The sequence below is a fragment of the Sceloporus undulatus genome, chromosome 2, assembly GCF_019175285.1.
Source record: "Sceloporus undulatus isolate JIND9_A2432 ecotype Alabama chromosome 2, SceUnd_v1.1, whole genome shotgun sequence".
Classification (NCBI taxonomy): domain Eukaryota; kingdom Metazoa; phylum Chordata; class Lepidosauria; order Squamata; family Phrynosomatidae; genus Sceloporus; species Sceloporus undulatus.
This window is the reverse complement of record NC_056523.1, coordinates 258,969,339-258,993,479: the sequence shown is the minus strand read 5'-3', so window position 1 is coordinate 258,993,479 and position 24,141 is coordinate 258,969,339. Positions and strand designations below refer to the sequence as shown.

At 39.7% G+C, this 24,141-nt stretch overlaps 1 protein-coding gene across 3 annotated transcripts in view; it reads left to right on the top strand.

Moving 5' to 3' along the window:
* Window positions 1-24,141, top strand: part of ADAMTS19 (ADAM metallopeptidase with thrombospondin type 1 motif 19) — a 157,964-nt gene that overhangs the window by 79,120 nt on the left and 54,703 nt on the right. For all 3 annotated transcript variants that reach the window (XM_042453892.1, XM_042453891.1, XM_042453893.1), the window contains 6 exons: window positions 7,320-7,460; window positions 11,158-11,308; window positions 13,541-13,642; window positions 18,035-18,165; window positions 19,701-19,873; window positions 21,432-21,559. In XM_042453892.1, coding sequence (XP_042309826.1) covers window positions 7,320-7,460; window positions 11,158-11,308; window positions 13,541-13,642; window positions 18,035-18,165; window positions 19,701-19,873; window positions 21,432-21,559 — 826 coding nt within the window. The remainder of the gene's footprint in view (window positions 1-7,319; window positions 7,461-11,157; window positions 11,309-13,540; window positions 13,643-18,034; window positions 18,166-19,700; window positions 19,874-21,431; window positions 21,560-24,141) is intronic.

The window sequence follows — 24,141 nt, the reverse complement described above, 5'->3', positions numbered from 1 at the left end:
AAACATCAATATGTAACAGTCTAGACCAGGGGTAGGCAACCTGCGGCCCGCGGGCCGGATGCGGCCCAGCAAGGCCTTGGGACCGGCCCCAGTCCGGTCCTGCCGCCGATTGCCGCCGGAGCCTTTGGCCTCTCATGTGAGGGCGTGGAGCCTTTGGCCTATCAGGAGGAGGCGGGCAAGGGGGGGGGCAAGCGGCAGGCAAGGAGGGCAATTGTCTATAGAAGCCTCTGAAACATGCATTTATATTAACATATTTTTAAAAATCAGCAATTTTTTTGCGTGTCCTCCATTTTTTTAAAAAAAGTATCCTCCATTTGAAAATTGTGTCCTACATTTGTCTCGGTTTATTTATTTATTTAATTTTTTAAAAAATTATTTACTTATTTATTTTTTGGCTTCGGCCCCCCAGTTGTCTGAGGGACAGCAACCCGGCCCCCGGCTCAAAACGGTTGCCTACCCCTGGTCTAGACGTAGACCAACAAGTCCATTCTTAGCTGGGTAAATATATGATTTTAGCCTTTGTTTCTGCTTTGGTGGTGATTACCATCATCAGTGAGTATAAAATTTTGCCCTAACTTTTTCCTTTGTGAATGCAGAACCAAGTCTACAATAGCTTATGCTACAACTTTTTCTACTTTGTCTAGAACATATAAATTAACTGTTAAGTTAGTCTTAAAGGTGCTACAAGATCCCTTTTCATACTGTTTTCCCTAATGGTAACATCTTGGTTATGTGGGCGGGTTACAAACTGCCACTTGGGACTGTCCGTAACAAATGGCGGCGGCCATTCCACACAGCCGGCGCCATCTTGACGTAACGGACGCTGTGCGTCCGCACGTCACGCGGCTCTAATGACGTCGCGAGTGCGCCATTGGCGCCTCGCGGCGTCATTAGCGCACTGCCAGAAGAAGCTCCATTTTGGAGCTTCTTTTTTGCTCCGTAAGGGAGCTGCGCGGTTTTTCTGCGGCGGCTCCCTCGCGGAGCAAACAGCAGCGCCGGGAGACTGCCGCAAAACGGCGGTTTGTAACACCTCATTGTTAATCTTTTCTTTGTTGTATCTGCAATTATTTCTAGAATATCCTTCTCTAAGGTCTGGTTTAAGCAATGTTTTTGGGATGGATGTTTCTGGGGGGGGGGGGGAAATCGCTCAGTTTTAAAAGACGACAATCTGCTGGGCAGCAGTCTAATAATGCTAAGACAATTAATTCCCATCAGTAATTCATCACCTTTCCTCTCTCTGCCTTTTTGTGAATTTGTCTGACAGAACTTACTCCCTGGAAATGAGGGAGTAAAAAGCTTTAATTCCTGCATCATTAAGTTTAATTAAGTAGTTTTTAATTAAGTGTTTTAATGATTTAACTTATATTTTATTATCATTATGTTGGTATTATTATTATGTTGGTATAAGTAAGGAAGGAGGGACTCGTGGGATTTATTTATATTGTATGAATTGTATTGTGATTGTAAGCTGCTTCGATCCTGTTGGAGAGGCGGGATAACAAATAACATTATCATCATCATTATCATCTTGCGACTGTCATATGGTATCCTTTCAGTCCAGAAAACATATTTCTGCCTCTACCAGGTCCCTTTCAGAACTTTCACTACAAGCATTTGGAAATTAGAATCATAGAATAATAGAACTGGAAGAGACTGCAAAGGCCATCCAGTCCAACCCCCTGCAATGCAGGAACCCACAATCAAAGCATTCCCGACAGATGGCCATTCAGCCTCTGTTTAAAGTTGGATTACTTCCTTACAGCCCTCCCCCTACTGCCCACACACAGTACCCTATATTTATCACTACTAATCAGCTTACACACAGCAGCAACAACCATCCACCCTTCCATCCCTTTTATTGGAATAATGCTTTTCTTCATAAATATATGTAAAAGTACTCAAAACATGAGAACAGCAATACAAAAATAAAAATACATATCAGGAAAATAGATCCTTTATCACCAAATAATTTCAAAACATCATATAACCCCAATAATTCATTTCAGAACCCACATAAATAACCTAAAGGCACCAGATCACATCTCATCTTAGAAGCTAAGCAGGGTCCGCTCGCGTTAGTACTTGGATGAGAGACTACCAATGAATACCAGGTGCTGTAAGCTGTATTTGAGAGGAAAGAAAGCCCTACAAAATTCATAGGGTTGCCATAGGTTAACAGGTTACCTGAAGGCACATACATAGTTTAGATGAGTAGTATAAATAATACAACATTTCACTTAAAAAAAAAAGCCAAACTGGCAATATCAATCACTAAAATCACTTGGAAAAAGAACAGATAGCACAAAGAAAGGAATGATGGTGGCAGCGAAGAAATTATACTTCTCCATCATTGTGTCTGCATTGTGTCATCTAGCAGAGCTGTTTCGAGTGTTCCGGGGTCTTTTCCATTCTGGCTCCCAAGAAGGAAACAAAGACCACTCAACACTGTAAAGAATTTGCAAGAGACTTTGCAGACAAAATCACTTGGATTCACTCTGACTTGGATATTGTAGTTGATACAGGTCCAATGGATGTAATCTTGGTGCCTGTTTGTCCTGCATTGTTGGATAAGTTTCAATTTGTGCAGCATAGGATGTGGACAGGATCCTTGGAGAAGTGAGAGTCACCACATGCATACTGGATACTCGCCCTTCCTGGCTTTTGAAAGCAGCTAGAGGGGGGCTGGCCAACTGGGTAAGGGAGGTGATGAATGCTTCACTGCAGCAAGGCAGATTTCCATGCTGCCTAAAAGAGGCTGTGGTGAGACCATTACTGAAAAAGACCTCCCTGGATCTCATCATTCTGGTTAACTACCAGCCAGTCTCCAATATTCCATTCTTTGGCAAGGTTCTGGACTGAGTGGTGGCCTCCCAGCTCCAGAGGTTTCTGGATGAAACAGATTATCTAGATCCATTCCAATCTGGCTTCAGATCTGGCTATGGGAGAGAGAATGATCTGGTTCCCTTAGTTGATGACCTATGTAGGGAACTGGACAGAGTCTTCTGCCTCATGTCACGCTGATAAAAAGAGGAAAAAGAAAAAGAAACACACTGATGGAGAAGGACACTCATCCCAAGGTGCATCAAGCAGCTTCAGCTCTGGCCGAGCAGGTCCCTACCGACCAGCAGTTTGCATCAGTCACAAAACTTCCCTCCTCTGCAGTATCCTTGCAGGTTGTTGAGCTTCAAGTGGGCTCTGCTTCAGAGGGTGAAATCACTAACTTTCCTCAGAGGCGTGCAGGGTTGCCGCAGCTTTTCATGCTGAGGACCCCCTTCTTATCCTTGCCATGTCCTGTATCATTACTCTGCTACATCCTGTTCCAAATCTCCCACTCCATAGTACCATGCTAGATCTCCTTTGAGCCATGGTTTCAAGTCTGACAAGAGATTCCAGGATAATTCCTGTGACCATTATCAACATGATTCCTGTACAAGACACCGCACTCAATGGTTTCCACAATAAAGGCATGATCCTGTGGAGATTTTGTATGACAATGACAGTGGACACTACCTTGTACTGGCTACCTATAACTGCAATGTCCCTTACCATCACTACATGTGTTACTTACAAGATCCACTGTGGTACAATCCATGCCTGTTTCATTAACCCAACAGCCATCAGTATCGATGCAGACCACTCCTTTTCTTCAAGTACAGAGTTCAAGCACTTCACAAAAATAGCCTTCACTGGTTCCACCTCACCACCAGTCTCTAAAGGAGAAACCATTTCCTGAGCCACTTCATCTTTTTTGTCCCCTCCTTGTTCAGAAGCAGGTTTGGTAGAATCTGAATTGACTTCATCTGAATGGGACTTGGAGGCCGGTCTCCCATCCCATTGGCTGATAGAGCACAAATAGTCAGCACCAACTGATGGTATACAGGCATTCTCTGAACAAGTCCTACAAATGGCAAATGCACTTGACATTCACGTGAAGCACCATAAAACAGCACTGCTGGACTTGGTGCTTGTACTTGTACAGACTCGAACTGGCTTTTCAAACACCCAAGACTGAATTCAGTTGTTGTTGAGATGTCTCAGATGAAGTCTGTTCATTATTTGTCCTCAACACCTGCAAGGATTGTAAACAATCTTATGGCAAAAACATTTTTATTCTGCCTCCACTTTAAGTTTCCACATAGCCAACTATGTAGCCTGCATGGGGGCATACCAGCAAAATTTATGGGAAAGGCTTTTGGCTCTCTGGAAAAACTCCCTGATGAGGAAAAATGTTTGGCCAGGTCTTTGCAGGATGAAGCACATTCTCTGGCAGGTCAACAAATCCATTCTGCCTGCCATGTAGTCGATTGTACAGTGAAGATTACGGTTGGTTCCATCGCCCTAAGGAGACATGCATGGCTACGTACCTACATACCTTGGGTCTGAAGACTGAAGATAGACTTACCATAGAAGACATGCCCTCTGACCTCTTTAATGAGATGGATGTGAAGTTAGAATTTTCACTAAAGAGGAGGATGACTGTGAGGAAATACGGTATGCCCTCAACATATCAAGGTTCTTCTAAACTCTGTTATGGTTTGCAGAGACCTTAATACGGTTTGCAGAGATCTTGGTTTACACATTGTAAATCACTTAGAGAGTGCTTAGTTCACTATGAAGTGGTACAGAAATGTGAAGTGCTTTGCTATTGCTATTCATATGGACAGGGTGTTACAGCCCTTCCCCTGCTAGGAGGTCCAAATATACTTCCCAATCATCGACTTCTTCAGGTAAACTGTAGCCTTCCTCCTCAAAATACTGATCTTCCATTAAAAAGATGTGGGGACTAGGGGATGAGGTGTCTTTAGCTCCTCGATCCTGTTATTTCTCAAGCCCCTTGCACCCTTTGGCAACAGACTGGCTTACTTATATTCTGCCAGGTCTGCTATAACCACCAACTTCTGAGTCCCCAACATCATCCAGAGGGGATATGACATTGAATTTGGGGAATACCCCCCAACTGGAGTGTTTCACATTATCTCCCCCCCTTCAAACAACCTACTTGATGAAGTCTCCACCTTACTAGAAAAAGGGGCCATCGAGTCTGTTCCAGCATCTGTCATCCATCAGGGTCCTAGAAGAGATCAAGCCTGAACTGTCCTTTGAAGCCAATGTGATCAAATTGAGGCTGTCATACTTTGGCCACATCAAGAAAAGGCACAACTCATTAGAAAAGACAATAATGCTAAGAAAGGTAGATGGCAGTAGAAAGAAAGGAAGACCACATGCCAAATGGATAGACTTAATTACGCCTCCCACATGAGTCTGAATTTACAGGACCTAAGCAGATCAGTAGAGGACAGAGGGACTTGGAGGTGTCTCATTTGCAGGGTTGCCATGAGTTGGAGTCAATGCTGGACTTTTGCAATGTGTTGTACGTTGGGCTACCTCTGTATCAAGTTCATAAACTTCAGCTCAAAACACAGCAGCTAAGTTGGTTACTGGGACATACAAGAGTGATCATATACCAATATTAAAATCACTCCACTGGCTGCCAAGTAGTTTCTGGGCAAGATATAAAGTATTGGTTATTACCTTCAAAGCCCTACATAATTTGAGTCCAGGTTACTTATGGGATCACCTCCTTCCGTGTTATCCATCCTGTACACTCAGGTCCTTGAGGTGACATTTATTCCAGTCAGCCAGGACTATGTTGGCAACTTTCACCCAGAGGACCTTTTCTTCAGCCACCTTTAGACTGTGGAGCAACCTGCCAGAAGAGTGTTGACAGCTGAATATGTTGTTTGAATTTAAAACAGCATTATAGACCAGTCTTTTCCAGCAAGCCTATCCAAATTATTTTAAAATTGTAATTGCATCTTGTTTGTTCTTTTCAATTGATGTGTGTTTTTAGCTGATGTTGTGTGTTTGTTGGTCTATTGTTGTTCCCCACCTCACACCATGGGGAGAGGCAAGTAAGGAATAATAATAACAACAAAAACAAAAATAATAACAAGCAAAATCATGTTAGAAGCAGAATCTGTGGCTTGGTTCTAGCTTTGACTGGTCTGCCAGCTGTGCCCTTTTCTGGACAAGGATAACTGGGCTATAGCAGATCATGCACTGGTAAATTGCTTATTAGACTGGTGTAATATGCTGTATGTGGGTCTGTCCTTGAAGATAGACTTGGACTCTACAGCTAGGGCAAAACATAATATCAGGATAGCTGATACTTTATAGAAGTCTTGTAACTCTGGTCTTTAAGGAATTGCTCTTGTTGCCAATATAGTTCTGGACTGGACTGGATTCAAGTTTCTTGTGATAATATGCAAAGCCCTAAATGTCAGAGGATTGAGGTCTGCTGGAGGTCCTTCTTCAGTTTCATGTTAATGGGGAAAATACTCTGTGGGAGCATGTGGGAGAGGGTCTTCACTGTTCTGGCACATCAGTTGTGGAATGTCTTCCCCTTGGAGGTTTGAAGAGTGTCGACTCTGGCTTCATTACAGCACCAGGTCAAAAGGATTTTTTTTAAAATTAAACCCTTTCAGGTGGAACTGATTTCTCAAAAATGTACTACACATATTTTTAAAATTGTTTAATTATTTTAGCCTCTTTTAACTTCTTAAATTATCTAATATGTTTTAGTCTGTTTACTGTATATACTCGACTATAAGTCGATCTCATCTATAAGTAGAGGGCAAATTTTGAGTCCAAAGTTATGGATTTTAATATGACCCGTGGATAAGTTGAGGGTAAAACTTTGAGGCTTCTCAGGTCCATGGTGGCTCTTCAGCATTTTCCTGGCAGTGGAAAGAGGCTGTTTCTCTGCCACAGTGAGGATGAACAACAGAGTTGACAGGAATGAAGATGAAATAGTGAGACATGCATGTCTTATTAGCTTCATATTCAAACTGTAATCACCAACCATGTAACTCCTATTTGTCATAGGCCCGAAACAGATGGGCCAAATGACATGGTTTCCAGTTGCATTTGGAGCGTAGCATTTAGATGGCACATGACCCGAACATGGTAGGAAATGGGGAAAACAACAAAGAGCCATCGCCAAAGACCCAGGACATAAAGGAGTGGGAAGAATCCGCTCCTTCCCACAGCCTGATTCAGGAACATGGCGGTGGCCTGGATTGGGGCTAGGTGCATGCGACTGCCATGGCTGCTGCATGAACGGTGTTGGCACTGTCCCGCTGAGGTTCTTTTGGCCCGTCAGTTTGAAGCCAAAGTCTATATTTTAATTGTTAGTTGGAATAATTTCTATAAAATGAAAAACAAAGAAAACACTGCCTTTCAGTGAACTCTTTAAAAAGTCTTCCTACTCATTTTTGCACTTGAAGTAAGCTCTATTTTTAATACTTTCACATTTTTAGCATGGGAATAAATCATGACAATGACCACCCATCTTGTGCAGATGGTCTCCATATCATGTCTGGAGAATGGATCAAAGGGCAGAATCTTGGAGATGTTTCATGGTCCCGGTGCAGCAGGGAAGATCTGGAAAGATTTCTCAGGTAATTCATTCAAGAAGTGGAATTGCCTAATGTCATCTATTTCATATGTTCAGTTATTTTCTCTGAAGACTATAAATGTTAAATATGCCTGGTTTTCAACACTTTGTAGCAACTTCTGTGTCAGAATTTGAAAACTTGTATTAAAAGTTACCCACAACTCACCAGGGCAACATTAGCAGCCAATGTTCATTAAAGCAACGTAGAAGTTTTAAAATCTGTATCTTCTCAGCTTTCCATATTGCTGGTACAGTTGGCCCTCCATATCCATGGATTCTTTATCCACATAGATTCAGTTATCTATGGCTTGAAACTATTCGAAGGATATATAAAGTCCAAAAAGGAAACCTGGATTTTTTTTTCTATTTTATATAAGAGATACCATCTTACTCTGCCATTGTATATAATGGAACTTGGGCATCTGCGGAGTTTGGAATCCACTCGGGGGACCTGGAGCCAAACCCCAGCAAATACCAAGGGCCCATTGTATCTTCTATAACCTATATTTTCACAGATTTCCATATTGCTAGTAATATTTTTCAAATAGTTAATTGATTTGAATAGTTCAGAGATATTTTGAAAAGCAGATGTTTCACTATGACTTAGTCATGCGAGTTTGTTATTATTGAGTAAATTCAATTTGGAGTTTCTTGGCACGATTTGTTCAAAAGGGGTTTGCCTTTGCCTTGCTCTGAGGCTAAGAGAGTGTGACTCGTCACCCAGAGGGTTTCCATGACTGAGTGGGGATTCAAACCCTGGTCTCCATAGTCGAATACTAAAACCACTACACCAAGAGGGCTCTCAATTATGGGACTATTCATGATAAATTCCTAGGTTGCCTGCTATAAGAATTGTATTTCATCTTCTTTTCACAATTCTCTAGCATCCTCTATGACAAGGGAAGGATGACAGAAATATTTAATAAAGTGACAAAGTAGGGAAGAAACAAAGGTACAAAAGATCATACCTTGAAAGATTCTAATGCCATCTGTAAACTTCAGCAGATCTCTGTGAGTTGTTATTATAACCTTAAAATCTTCATGTACTGAAGATAATATTTGAAGGCTTGAGTACAAAACAACAAAAGCAAATTCAGTTCCAGATCAATGTAATTTCTTGGTCGTTTCTGGACATGTGGTAAATCCAGTATTTCCTTTTCTCTTACATGCAACACTTTAAAATGTTGTACATTCAGTTTGTTAAGACCTATTCTGTTGACCAAACTGTAGATTACATAACACAGATGGAGTTGGGTGATACTAGTCTGAAGCCCTGGACAACTGCTTCAAATCAGTGTAGACTGTATTGATCTAGATGGGCAAATTATCTGATTCAGTATAGGGTAAACTTTTGCCCCTAAGCAAACAAGAAGTGGTAGTGAAGTGGAACACCATTTGTTAACTTAACACACAACTATATATGTGTGTATATGTATCTGAGACAGCGTGGTACAGTGGTTTGAGCATTGGACAATGGAAATAAGGGTTTGATTCTTCACTCAACCATGGAAACCACGAGAGCCCTAGAAGACCCAACAACTATGTATGTATATGTGTGTGTATGCCCATACACACACAATCACACACAAATCCTAAAGGCACTAGGTTGCAGCCCTGGTTAGTACTTGGATGAGAGCGTGCCAATGAACATTGGTGCTGTAGGCTTTATTTTGGTGGAAGAAACTGGCAGAACCACCTCTTGAATACACCTTGCTTAAGAAAACCCTATGAAATTCATAGAGTTACCTTAAGTCAACAGGTGACTTAAGGTGAGAGGCCAGCAAAACCTTCTCGCTGGGCCAATGGGCCCCGAGAAGCATTAGTATAATAATCAAATCTGCAAAAGTCAAAGCTGCAAATGAGGAGGGTTGACTGTACATTATATTTCAAGTGCCTGTTTTCAGCATCTGTATTTTTAATATTTATATTTTGTATTTCAAGAATAGAAAACTTTTGGTTTAATAATTTTCAAAAGAAAACACATTTTTAATAATATTTTTATATATACCTCCTGGATGTATTACAAATCATAAACAGATATGCAGTAGCGTATAAGGAGTGATTTGTATATGCACTTAAAATTAGATGACTGTGTAACTTTTTGGATCCTTTTTAGTAGCTTAACAAAATGGAGTAAGGGGAAACGTGTTTTTTTTTAAAAAAAAAATAGGATAAATTTTCTTTTGCCCTGCATGAAATCAGAGCACTCAGTCTCAAAGGATCAGAGACACAAAATAAAGATTGTCTAGGTCTGCTGGGGATCTACAGCAGAAGAATTTAATAAAAGGCTTTTTTTTTTTCTTCTTTGAAGTACATCCTACCAGAATCTGGATGAAATAAGTGCAGGAAACTGGTAAATTTGGGGTTGATAATGTCAAGGTAATGCTGATTGGTAGTGTTTAATAATAATAATAAATCTCTCCCTGGCTACACAGAACAACTAACCAACATAAATTGGATGGGTGACACCTGGCTGAATGAAACTACGTGTGAAAGGGATCTAGGAGTCCAAGTAGACCACAAGTTGAACATGAGTCAACAGTGTGATGCGGCAGCTAAAAAGGCCAATGCTATTTTAGGCTGCATCAATAGAAGTATAGTGTCTAGATCAAGAGAAGTAATAGTGCCACTGTATTCTGCTCTGGTCAGGCCCCACCTAGAATATTGTGTCCAGTTCTGGGCGCCACAATTCAGAAAGGACATTGAGAAACTGGAGCGTGTCCAAAGGAGGGCGACAAAAATGGTGAAGGGTCTGGAAACCATGCCCTATGAGGAACGACTTAGGGAGCTGGGGATGTTTAGCCTGGAGAAAAGAAGGTTAAGAGGTGATATGATCGCCCTGTTTAAATATTTGAAGGGATGTCATATTGAAGAGGGAGCAAGCTTGTTTTCTGCTGCTCCAGAGAACAGGACCCGGAACAATGGATGCAAGCTACAGGAAAAGAGATTCCACCTGAACATTAGGAGGAACTTCCTGACAGTAAGGGCTGTTCGACAGTGGAATGCACTCCCTCGGAGGGTGATAGAGTCTCCTTCCTTGGAGGTCTTTAAACAGAGGCTGGATGGCCATCTGTCAGGGATGCTTTGATTTGGATTTCCTGCATGGCAGGGGGTTGGACTGGATGGCCCTAGTGGTCTCTTCCAACTCTATGATTCTATGATAAACATCCTTTGTGTATTTCAAAATATATACTTTCTTTGGTCTTCTGCTGAAAATGCAAACAGTGAAACTGAGAAGACAACGAGATTGTTTTTAGAATGTCAGAGCTTGGTCTATCACATTTTCCTGTTAAGGAAGATCCTCACAATATTGTATGCACAAACCCTTTGGCAGAATTGTGGATCCAGTATTCAGGGTTGTTCATACATCTTCCAAAACTGGCTTAGGCTGACTGTGTGCAATAAAATGGAAATTAAATGCAGGTGTGAACATGGACAAATGTTAATTATCTTTAATTAGGGAGGGGGGACTTCCTTTACATGTTCTTTGTTTAGTCCCATTTTTATTTTCTACCCCTTAATTAAGCTGCTTATTTTGAAATGACTTGTGTATTACAGAAGTTCATATTCTCAGTTTGTCAGAACAACCTTTAAACTAATTTAAAATTGTATTCTACATCATACTAATCTACATACTAATCTACATCATACTACCATCTTTATTACCATTCACTATCTTCTAAACCTTTGTATATTTCCAGGTCAAAGGCCAGTAACTGCTTGCTTCAGACAAATCCCCAGAGCCTCAATTCTGTGATTATTCCTTCAAAACTGCCAGGGATGACATACACTGCAGATGAGCAGTGTCAGATCCTCTTCGGACCAACAGCTTCATTTTGCCAAGAAATGCAGGTGAAAAGAATGATTTATCTCAATTTATCGCGTAATAAACCTAATTTAAACCTTTCGTATTCTATAATAGAGCATGAAGAGTGAGGGATTGAAGAATTAAGAAAATACTGGTTGATTCTAAAGCTATCACAGATTGTTTCCATCCTGTCTTACATTTTTCAGTTTATAAAGGTCAGGTGTTATATGACAAGAAGATGGTTTCATATTTCCTGAATGAAGATTTGACATTTCTTCCTCCACCTCTAATGCCTCAGCCCCATTCTTTTCTTATTTTTAAGAGAGAAAAAATGAATTTCTGTCACAAGGGAAATATTTCTGATTTGTGAGGACAAGACTGAGGGTAAAATTATCAGGAAAGGTATCAAATGTTTTATCTAGTATCACAACTTTAGATCAGAAGGTTAAGATTAGTAGTACACTTGTCCCTCCACATTTGCTGGAGTTAGGGGCACAGGACTCCCGTGAATGTGGAAAACCCACAAATAACAAAAACACTATGTTTTTATCTGAGAGAACATTTCTCCAGGAATCTCTAGGTTCTCCAGTGCAAAACTATGGTCAACATCTGCCAGACATTGACCATAGAACTGTGCTGGAGGAGGTACAAATGCTTAGTGGAGTGTTCTCTGTAGGAATTCCTAGGTCCTTCAGTGAAACTTTTGGTTAAAGTCAATCATAGCATTTCACTGGAGAGGCTCTAGATATTCTTAGAGAGAACATGTTAATAAAATCTGTGAATAATCAAATCTGAAAAAGTCAAAGCTGCAAATGTGGAGGGATGAATGTGCTGAAACAAATGGGAAGAGGAAAGTTAGCACCAGAACATCCTCTAGCCTTTATCTTTGTGTGTAATCCTAGCTGCATTGGGTATACAGCATGTGGACACATAGTATGTATGAATATATCCATGGATAATTCTTAATCTTCTACAAAGAAATATTTTAATTTATCAGATAGTCCCATTGTATTCAAATGTAAGACTTAAATAAAACATTTTCTTGCTTTTCATAGTGGACCCAGAATTGAATAAGTTTTCCTAAATGAGATTATACAATTAGTTGAATATTAGTAGTTGTGACTGACCAGACAATCTGAGCTAAATCTAATAGCTGCAATTAAGTATTGTCCCAAGTCTCATTCACTTAGTGGGTCTCCACTAATTAAGACTGTTGTCCTTTGCCCATATGGCAAAGGCCTTTCTGTCCTGGCAGATTTTGGGCAATTGATTAATTTCTGAGGAAGGGGCTTCTGATGAGGGAAATGGTTGTTGTACTTTCCTTATTGCTGCATTTTAAATTCCTTTTAATTTAACTGTTTAAATTTATAACTTTTAAATGATATTTTAATATATTTGTATGCTTTCATCTGTTCCTTTTTAACTTGTTGAAAGCCACCTTCGCTACCAGTTTAAGGAGAAAGGTAGCCTGTAAATCAGATAAATATGTAAAATGTCACCTTCAGGTGATTTCAGATACCTAGTCCCCCCCCCCCCCCAATTCACAATGCAATCAAACAAGATTTGAGGAAAAATGCATAAAATGAAACCCTTCACACATACTTTTTCACTTTCAAGGAGATAGATTGGGGGGGGGGGATTGTACAGCACCATTTGTAAATGGATTATTAGAAGTTCTTTCTTTGCCCCGAAAGAAGCTGATGCATGGACCTGGGCATTTCTGCAAAATAAATAAAGACTTGTACCTCATATTTCAGTAGATATGTTCCAGGGAATTAATATTATCTAAAAAGTCTGTTGATCAGGCAAAGCATCAGGAATCCTCAGGAAGCCATATAACTTTAGGACATAAAATGTTGTATATTTTATTTTGCCTCAGCAAGGTATTTTTAGAATTCTGTATACAATGCCAGCATGCTGTAGTATTTTGACTGTTAACCTGACACTTTGGATACCATGATTTGATTCACTGGTCAGCCATGGAAACCCACTGGGTGACTTTGATTTACATCACACTCAGCCTCAGAGGAAGGCAAAGACAAACCCCCCTCTGAACAAGTTTTGACAAGAATTTCACAATTCTTAGGGTCACCATAAGTCAGAAATGACGTAAAGGCATACAACAACATATACAATGTAGTAATTATGTATATCACTGTCTCTATCTATATATCACTATCTATGTAGCATATTTTAAAACCAGTAAATTCCTTGTGAAACGGATAAAGAATATTTATATATTAGCTTTTCCATTATTAGCATCTGTTTCTTTCCAGCATGTTATTTGCACTGGCCTGTGGTGTAAGGTGGAAGGGGAGAAGGAATGTAAAACTAAGCTGGATCCACCAATGGATGGAACGGATTGTGACACTGGAAAGGTATACTGTTAACACAATGTAGTCTTAACACGTGGACATTGTGAATCAGGTTTTCTTTATTTTTCTGGTTTTATTGTGATCTTAATTCTACCCTTCAATATATATCATGGTTTGTTTGCTTTTTAAATGTAGTAATCCTAATGCAAAGTTAGGTTCTTTAAATATTGCATCCATGATTAATATGCACAGATTCAGGGGTTCTTGTATCTCTGTGAGCATTTGTTAATATATTTTTTTTAGAATTATGTTCTTAGACTGAATCCACTCGGCAGAATTAAAGCAGTTTGACATCATTTTAACTTCCATTACTCTGTTCTGCAGAATCTTGGGATTTGTAGTTTGGGAGGCATCAGAGCTCTCTGACAAACCAGGCCAAATACCTTGTAAAACTATAAATCCCAGGATTCTGTAGGATAGAGTCATAGCAATTACATGGTGTCAAACTGCTTTAATTCTGCAGTGTGGCTTCACCCTTAGAGAGAGGAGACTATAATGAAATGAACAGTTTTAGAACTCCATATTAGATTATAAGAAAATGGTTGTCCCTTTTCTGTGCATACATTTCATTCCACTTTCTTTATTCATGATTTAATTTCATTTATTCCCACATGACAGTGGGATATAACTATATTTTATAGCAGTATAAAATTTTGATTTATAGTCATGGTGCAGGATGAAAACTAGTACTTTATTTTCCCATTCCCTTGTAAAGCACATCCAAGAGGTGAAATTCTTACTTTCAGAAAGAAAAAGGAACTAAGTGAAGTAAATAATATTGTATGAAATCCAAAACTATTAAAATCAATAGGTTTTTTTTGTATCTGTCAATTAAAAAATACTGTGTTTCTGGATTATAGTAATCAGTTCATTGCATTCTCATCACAGAGCTTCTCTGAGAATGTTATAAATTCATGTAATGTCTCTTTCTGATGGATTTTGCACTTGTATATCTTTTAGTACAAATATGTTTAAAAACTTAGGTTAACAAATGATTCTCCAGTGCCCATTAGGAATACTCAAAACATCATATTATTCTTATTGAATTATTGGCCAGTTTTATTAAAACTTACTTTTAAAAAGTTGCATAAAAATCTTTTAACAAGAAATATTTGTGAATTTTGCCCAAGCTGTGCATGTGCTTATGTGCAGTCATAAAGTAAAAGGGATGATAAGTAGAAAATCCAGATATGTTTTCAGTGCAAACAAAAGGGCAGACAGCACATAGATCCAAATAGAAGTAAGTAGTGTGCCTAGTTTTATCTTTGTGGCTTTCCAAGGTAGGGTGATTGAAATGTCTGAGTCTCTACAGTTTAGTTAATGTATCTATGTATGAGTCAAAACTTTTTGATAAAAATCAGCCTCCAAAACCTGAGTCAATTTATATATGGGTTAGTGATGAAATAGGGACCCAGCACGAAGTGACAAGAGGCAGAGGCGAGAAACCTCTCGGTGTGGCAGAGTATGGAACTTGTGCTGCCACCACATTACACCTCTTATCCAAACCAGGGAAAGACAGGCAGCCCTCCCTCCCTCTTTCCTCACTTTTTTTCCTGCCCAAGCAGCATTCAGCAGCACTATGAGGAAGCCTGAACAATGTGGCACTCCTGCTATTTTGGGCTCTTGAGGTGATGTGGAGTAGTGGCAACCATTTTTAATAGGGGATTACTGCATAAGCCTCTTTGCAGAGCAGTGGTTCCCAAACTTTGGTCCTGAAGGTGTTTTGGATTTCAGCTCCTAGAATTCCTGACTATTGGCCAAGCTGGCTGGAGCTTCTGGGAGCTGAAGTCCAAAGCACAATTCATAACTTTGGCCCTCAAATGTGCCCTTGACTTATATATGAGGTCGATTTATACACAACAATATATGGTATCTTGCATTCTTGTATGGCCAACACAGTTGCTGTTGTAAACTCAGAAGTTTACACTACTTAAGATATGTAAGTAGTGAACCTAATACCTTGAGAAATAGACCCATGTGCAATGTTGCAACATAATGATAGTTGGAGCCTATATGCATTATATGTAACTCACTTCAACACGTTCTTTAAAAAACAAACAAACAAACATAGTCCATTAAAGTTTTATGTCTGGGCTTAAACACATATTTGGCCCCATATTTCCCGCAAAGTAGGACAGAAGATTGCACCCATAGACCTGATGTAAGATTTGTACAAGAGAAATATCTGTATTAGAAACTATATATATCCACAATCTTTTATATTAATTCATTCACTTTACAGCTCGCTTTCTCCCAGCACTCATGCCTCAAAATATGTGTAAGGCGTTGGGTGCTGAATAATGACAGATAGAACTGGTCCATCATTTCTCAGAATTCTTTTCCCCCCTAAGAAAATGGTCACCTTTACACTTCACAACTGTATCCTGGGGTCTGTAATTTGGTGAGGCACTAGAGCTCTTTGACTGAGAATTCTGAATGCCTGTCTCTAAACTAACAGTTGCAGGATTCCATAGTATAGAACCAAGACAATTAAAGTGGAACCAAACATTATAGTTTTGTAGTGTGAAACGGTCCTAATTCTGACATCTTTTGTCCTTATTCCCAGAAAAAGGACACTTTTTGCAGAATGTTTTCCATTCCCCCCCCACCATGATTTTATGGATGAGGGTTGCTTTGCCTCTCTCACAATACCTTGTATCAATGCTAGATGTGGAATATTGTGGAGGATATAAACAGGTGGTTGGGCTTCTGGCACAGTTGCTTCTGTTGCCACTTGCAGTAGCAGCACAAAGAATAATCAAATTTTGGGAGGAAACAGGTTCAGCTGCTACAACTTACATAAATGGCAAAAGATCAAGAAATGGCTGGATAATTTTTCTTTTCTTTAACTTTTTGGAGATGTTCAGTAAAATTGTTGTCCCCCACCGTTTCCTTATTCACAAACAGTCTGGAAAATGTTGAGAGACAGACGAAAATAAAGCTGCTTTGGATCACTTTGGAGATATGCTGTTTAAATGACACATGAAGCTGCTCCAAAGCTGCTTAGAACTGGAGCATGGCTTTGGCATGGCTTCTGGCCTCTTAGGATGCAGGTATCATTTAAACAGTATACCTCCAAAGTGACCTGAAGCAGCTTTATTTTGGCCTGTCTGTTCAGGCCCTATAGTAAATACTCAGTACATTCCCATTGTTCCAGTTCTGTGCAGGAGCACTTGTCTACCACCAGTAAGAGGGCTGTGCTTCCTGCAGCAATAACCTATCATTTCTGGACCCATTGTTTTTGCTCTAAAACCTCTCCTTTGAAGGCTTGATGCCATTAATAAAAGATATAATAATAATAATAATAATATAATAGTTTATTTATATTTCCCGGCTTTGCAAAGATCGAGGCGGGATCACAACAATAAAATACTACAAGATAATACAACTAATACAAATACTATTACAATCTGTAAAAAAAACTAATATTTAATATTTAATAAAGGTTAGTAAAAATTTAAAGGCTATATCCTGCAAACAAGAAAAAAAATATATATCCATTGCCGTCTTGTGATACTTGTGCTGGATCCATGACAAGGCAACAAAAGAATACAAGATGGTCCTGAAATGGGAGAGTCCCTTTGGGCAGCCTTCAGATCTGTGGAGTCTATCTTGTTTTTTTAACTATGACTCTGGATCAACCAGCCAGAGTCAGATGCAAAGGAAATATGTAGAGCTAATGCATTCAGAGCTCATGAATTTGTTCTTGGTACCAGATCTGAACTCACAGTCTTTCGACATAGAGGTTTATGTCAGATTTCTCCAAGCTATCTTCATTTCAGTGCTATAAATTCAGTGAAGGTAAGTAGGGGGAGTAATTTTATTGTTGCCATTGTTAAAAAGTTGGGAGCTAGACATCTTTGCTAATCTATTTTACATCACCCAGAGATCTACTGGTACAGACTACATTCTACCCCCCTGGCTTTTATAAGGTCTAGAATTTAGGGATAAGCAATGTTGTAAATTATTAGCAGGTGTTTCAAAATAGGAGATTTGAAGTAAGAAAGGAACAAGATGTACAACTAGCCCAGTTGTTATAGTCCATACTTCTATCTGTACTTCCATCAACACCAGGGGAGCAGAGATAGTTGTGGAAACTGTGGATTGTTAAGTCTGTTTAGTGTCTTTGGGACTGTCAAGAGAAGCAAACCAAAATGTACCCTTTCTTTTGGATTCACTCCTCTAAGTGCTGAGCAGTGAACTATATATATGAGTACATGCTGATTTGGAGTTCAAGATGAACTGTGTATATGAATACATGCTGAATTGGAGCTCAAATAATCATCTATGTGATATTTCTAAGGAAGAGGCTTATTTGTGAAAATACAGAGGGCAAATGAATTTTGCTCAAATTTGCCCCAAATCTGTTAACCTAAAACCCAACTTTTACAATAGTGGTGTAAGGCTGGAGAATGTACCAGTAAGACGTCTTTCCCTGGACACATGGAGGCAGAGTGGAGCACATGGAGTACTTGTAGCAGAACCTGCAACACTGGAATCAGCAGTCGACAACGTAGATGCTCTGGGTAAAAACAACAAAAGCTTATACCATTTGTCCTGTAGCATACTTACTAATACAGCATTTTCAAGCCAGGTTTGCATAGATACATATCATTAAGACTTACAGCCCCAAGAGCCCCATGATTCCAGAGAAGTGGTTGCCATTTCCTCCCAGTACAGGATGGGGTGCCTCCCTGCTAAATCCACTGCCTCTGCCATACACATACCACATGTATGGCTTTACCATTCACATATAGACCAATGAAATGGGAACCCTACAACATTTTTCAGTATATTGGAATATACAATATTTTTTTTTAAATCACTTTTTAATCCATAGTTGAAATTTTTAGAACATTTTAAGATGTCAGTATTATTACTGCAGATGGCTGGACTGAGGTATAGAGAATATGATTTGCCAAAGGCCACTTAGACAATTAATGGTGGAGGCAAGATTCAAACCAGACTCATAGCTCAGTCTCTTAACCTCTGTGTTACACATTTTAGCATGACGAAAGTTCCAATCATTTGTACAACAAAACCCTTATGAAATGTCTTACTCTGTGTTTGGATTCATGACAAAGATAATTGTTTTTGCTGCTGGCTCTTCAACTGTGACCAGGCCAGAAACAGGGCAACCCTATTTTGCTTATCCCCATCCTTTAAACATATCCCTAACTAGATGTCCATATCTTGGGGACTTTTCACACTACCCATCTGTGCTGTGACAGCCATTCTCAAGGACCTTGGGGGTCCTTGGCAAGCTCCTGAAGATTACATCCTTGAATGTATCTGCCTACAGGAAAATAGCTGGATACGCTGGATTAACATACACAAACACACACACACAGTTCTCTGACAACCTGGAAATGGCCATTTTGGGGAGTTGTACTGCTTACAAGGTGTTTTTGGGGATGGGTGTTGGTCCACAATGACAAAAAACTTGTGACTTGTGATGGCATAAATCTGAAGGCGTGTGGTTTTGGCATGTCTTTCAGACTCTTAGGACGCATGCATCATTTAAACAGCATACCCCCAAAGTGACCCAAAGCAGCTTTATTTTGGCCTGTTTGTATGGGGCCTATGCCTCATAATCTACCATCAGGATGGTATCCATAGTCTATAATGCAGCACTGGCCAGTCAGTGTGCAGTAATAGTTCATGTGCAGATCGCTACAGTACTGTATGTTCAGATGTTGGAAGAATAGTTCAGGTCTAAGGTTTTCCTCATTAATAATTTGTTTGGTGTTAGAAGAAGCAAAGGTGAGAGGAGACTCAACAATTATATATCATTTTACCCATCTCTTGTTTAGGGCAGTGATGTTCCCATGGCATTATTATCTTGAGATGATGACCATCTGTTCCTCTTATTGCAATAGCTACTTTATGCAAGCATCTCTTTTAATGCTTTTGTTTTCTCCTTAAAAGCAGGATATCTGGGGCAATCATTAGTTACTTCTTGTTCTAACAACCAATGTATAAAACATTGTATGGATAAAATGTGTCATTTCAATTGAGTCCTCTGCAAATAGGTGACTATTTTTATATTTGTCTTCTCTAGTCCAGTTCATGATGGGGGAGAATGCCATGGTTCTAGAATACAATATAAAATATGTGAGAATCCCTCTTGTCCTCCTGGAGTACCTGCATTCAGGGACTGGCAGTGTCAGGTCTTCAGTGTGAGGCCATCCTATCAGAAACATGTGCAGCACTGGCAGGCTGTGATAGATGAAGGTAAGAATAGTGCATATTCCAGCAATTGTGGTGTCACTGTGATGGATCAGCAGTTTAAAAAATTATTCTTAAGGGTTACATTGGGGAGCTGAGAACCATTGCATGTGCTCAAAACCCTGGTTCCTGACTCATTAAACAGGTCAGAGGAAGACTGGATGAATGTGTCATGGGACTGGTTGTTGCCTCTTTTCATTGAGGCTACAGCACAGAGGATGGTAAAGGTTCAACTGTTTCTTCTTCTGGCAAACCTCTGACTGAAGTCATCCTGCTCTTTCAAAGTTAGAGGCTGGGAAAAGGGACTGCTAGCTGATGTCAGTGGCCACTCTATTCTAACCTTCTTTTGTTTCTAAATAGTGTTTCTTCCCCCTCATTCTGAGTATGCCCAAACCTTTTCAAAATATTTTCATTTCCACAATATGTACAGGCACTGGCTGATTTCAAGAGAGAGTGCATTCAGAAAACTAACAAAAATACTCCCTGAAATCCCTTGATTGTCCACGCTAGGTGTTGTGTTCATCTATATATGCTAACTGTATATGTACGTATGAATTGTATGTATACATATATTAACGCTGAACAAATGTTGCCAGAAAAATCCCATGATAGGGTCACATTGGTGTGTGTCTTTTAATCATTTCCAATGTATGGTGACTCTAATGGGAATCTAGCATGGGTTTTTCTTGGTAAGATCTATTCAGAGGGGGTTTGTTGCTGCCTTCCCCACAGGCATAGAACGTGTGATTTGCCCAAGGTCATGCAGTGAGTTTTTATGGCTGAGGGAGGATTCGAATTCTGTTCCCTAGAGTTGTTCATAGTCTAACATTTAAACCACTACACTACATTCACTCCTAACATTGTTTTAGGGTCACTATAAATCACAAATGACTTGAAAACACGCAACAGCAACTACAAAGGCTGCATTTCAAAGGAAGGAACTGACAAAATCATTCTTGAGTATTCCTTGCCTAGGAAAACCCTATGAAATTCATGGGGTCACCATAAATTGACAGGCCACTTGAAGACACATACACAAGCACTGGACTCTCAGCAGGAACATGAAAAAGTTTTATTATGATGCCCACTTGAAGGGGGAGCTTTCCTTGTGCACAGCCTACTATAACGACAAGCACTTTGCAGCTTTGTATAACTCTCATTTATTTTAATGAGGCTTATATCTGCAAAATTCCTTCTGGAATGTGTTCATAATGCCTATCTTGAATATAGTACCAATATTATTTTTAACATCTTGTTGTTGTTGCTGTTGTGTGCCTTCAAGCCATTTCTGACTTTTTGCAACCTTAAGACAAATCTATCGTTGTGCTTTCTTGGCAAGTTTCTTAAGAGAGGGGTTGCCTTTGCCTCCGTCTAGGGCTGAGAGAGTGTGACTTGCCTATGGTCACCCTGTGGGTTTCATGACTGAACTGGAAATCGAAGCCTGGTCTCCAGGGTCGTAGTCCAGTGCTCAAACCACTACACCACACCAGCTCTTTATGGGAGAAATTTGCTTCTGTGAAAAGGTTTTTATCAAGCTGACATGTTTTTTCACTTATTTGTATAGAAAAACCTTGTGCATTGTTTTGCTCTCCAAATGGAAAAGATCAGCCAATACTAGTAACAGAGAAAGTTATGGATGGAACTTCATGTGGCCATCAGGAACTGGATATATGTGCAAATGGGAGATGTCAGGTAAATCAACCTTTTCAAAGACAACTTTTAATATCTATTTATTGTGCAGTGCTTCTCCTAATCTTTTGATCAGAGGTGTGATTTATGTGGCCCTCCAGATGTTGTTGGACTTGAAGTCCCAGCAGCCCTAAGCAGCATAGCCAAAGGGGATGAATTCTGATATCTGTCATCCAACATTATCTTGAGGGCTGCATAATTCTCATTCCTGCTTTAGATATGTTTGGCCCTTCTTTAAACTTATTCTGTCTTTCATGGTGGGATGGAGGAAAACCAATACCAATTATATGCTCTTTTATGGTCCATGAACAAGCACACATCGGCTCTGCACCTGTGCAAAAAAACAAAAACAAAAAACCACCCCCAAACCCTTTTAGGACATTCTAGAGCAAAGAACAAAGTTAACGATCTTATCACATTCCCTTGAGTGGGAATCTGCACTACATTTGCATGCATTGATGAAGCCTGTCATCATCCTTCCTGATTGTCTTTTGATCTCAGGCAAACAAGAGCACAATGAATAGGTTTTGTCTGTGGAGTTTTTACTCTTCCCTTGACTTTTATAGGCCCTTTAATCTATTTCTGGGACTCTTTCCCTTTAATTTATTTTCCATTGGTTTGGTTATTTCGTTTCAGATTACATTTATTTTATTGAGAAACTCTCCCCTCGCCCCCTCTTCCCTATCCATTTAAGATGTTTTAACAATACAGTTGGCCACTGGCAGTTTTTGCTGTCGTTTTAGTATGGAATATAAAATTTATGTCTATGTTTCAAAAATGTATGAGGCAAACAAGTAAAAGACTTCTGTTTGGGAGCAGGCCTTATAGATTTTGAGACTGTTTTGTGAATTTTAGTGTTTCAGAATTTTCTTGTCAGTTTCTCAGCCTAGAACTCCCCCAACATAATATGGAAATACATTTTTCTCAACACATGCATTTAAAAATGTTATTTAAAATGGTCAGCAACATTTTATGACATTCACCATAAACATTATATGACTTTAGTGACAAACCACTAGAAAATTATCCTATGTACAGATACTAAAATTAATGAGAGCTAAACAAAAATGCTATCATACTATTTCTCTGCATTTAAAGTAAGTAAGTAAGTAAAATTTTATTTATATACCGCCTTTCTCAGACCAAGGCGGTTTCCCACATTCCACATAACAATATAAAATCACAAGAAATATAACATTAAAACCTTGTACAATAAAAACAATAAAAACCACAATTCATGCCAGCTTGACATGCTGACAAAGGGGGCAAGGAGAGAATACTTCAGGGGTCAGGAAGTCAGGGGTAAGCCTGCTCAAATAGGAATGTTTTTAACCCCTTCCTAAACTGGGTAAGGGAGGCGGCCGAGCGGAGCTCAAAGGGCAGCGCGTTCCAGAGGCTGAGGGCCGAGATGGAAAAGGCCCTCCTAGTAGTGGCAACTAATCTGGCCTCTGGAACCCTTAGCAATTGCTGCCCAGTTGATCTGAGTGTGCGGGGCGGATTGTACGGAGAGAGGCGGTCCTCTAAGTACCCTGGGCCCAAGCCATTTAGGGCTTTAAAGAGAAGAACATTCCAGTAGTATGTGCCCTAACATTTAATAAAGCTCATGAGAATCCAATGAGAAATATCATATCATACAGGCTTAGGCTTTTGCTCATGTCTTTTTTCTCTTGGATTCTCATAGCAAAATTTAGAGATAATGTTAATCATGTGATTGTTCGTTTGGGTCCCCCCTCCCACTTTACATAACCACAGCTCTCTCTGTATATGGAGGTGGTGACCATGGAACTATGACATGACAAAAGAGAATTTTCAAGAAGGAGCCACAGGGAACAGACTGAAATGAGACAGAAGTCAAGAACTAGGAATCTAGATGAAGGTTCAGTCAGGATCAAAGGATAGATCTGTAGTTTAGATCCAAAGTAATCAGGATCAGAGGGCAAGTGAGGAGCCAGGACTGAAGAAAACATAGAAACACACCAGAGCTCAGTTCCCCAAGCAATATTCTCCAGAAACAGGAAGGTTCTTCTCTCAGAAGCTACATTGGCATAGCATGCTACAAGAGAAAGTGGTAATCAGTTTCTGACCAAGGTGTTGTCCTTTTGCCTCCATACTAGTTCCACTCTGGATTGGAGTCATTTTGGCTGCTTTGTGCCTTGGGAGAACATGACCACTGGCAATAAAAAGCCACAGCAGGAGCGATATTTAATGAAAGAAAATAAGCACACAAGGGTCAATCACATGTCCTTTTTAGTTTGATCCCTCAGAATTTTCAGCGTTGCTGCAAATTGTAGTTTAGTGTTATACTGGTAAATTATGATTTGTACTAACCCTCCAAATCAGGATTTGGAACAAGCTTCAAATTTTTGTTTAGAGGAAATGTAGAACCACAGTTTTCTTGTTTGGATAGCTGTTACACAAACTGGAAAAGAAATAACTGATTCTGTGCATGGGCAGGAAAGAAGAAACAACACAGATCAAGTAGATTCTCAGTCTTTTATACCATAGTAAGAAGGAACTGAACTTTATCTACACCATGTTTTACCAGCTTGCCTTTGCCATAGTGCAGACGTGACTTAACCATGACA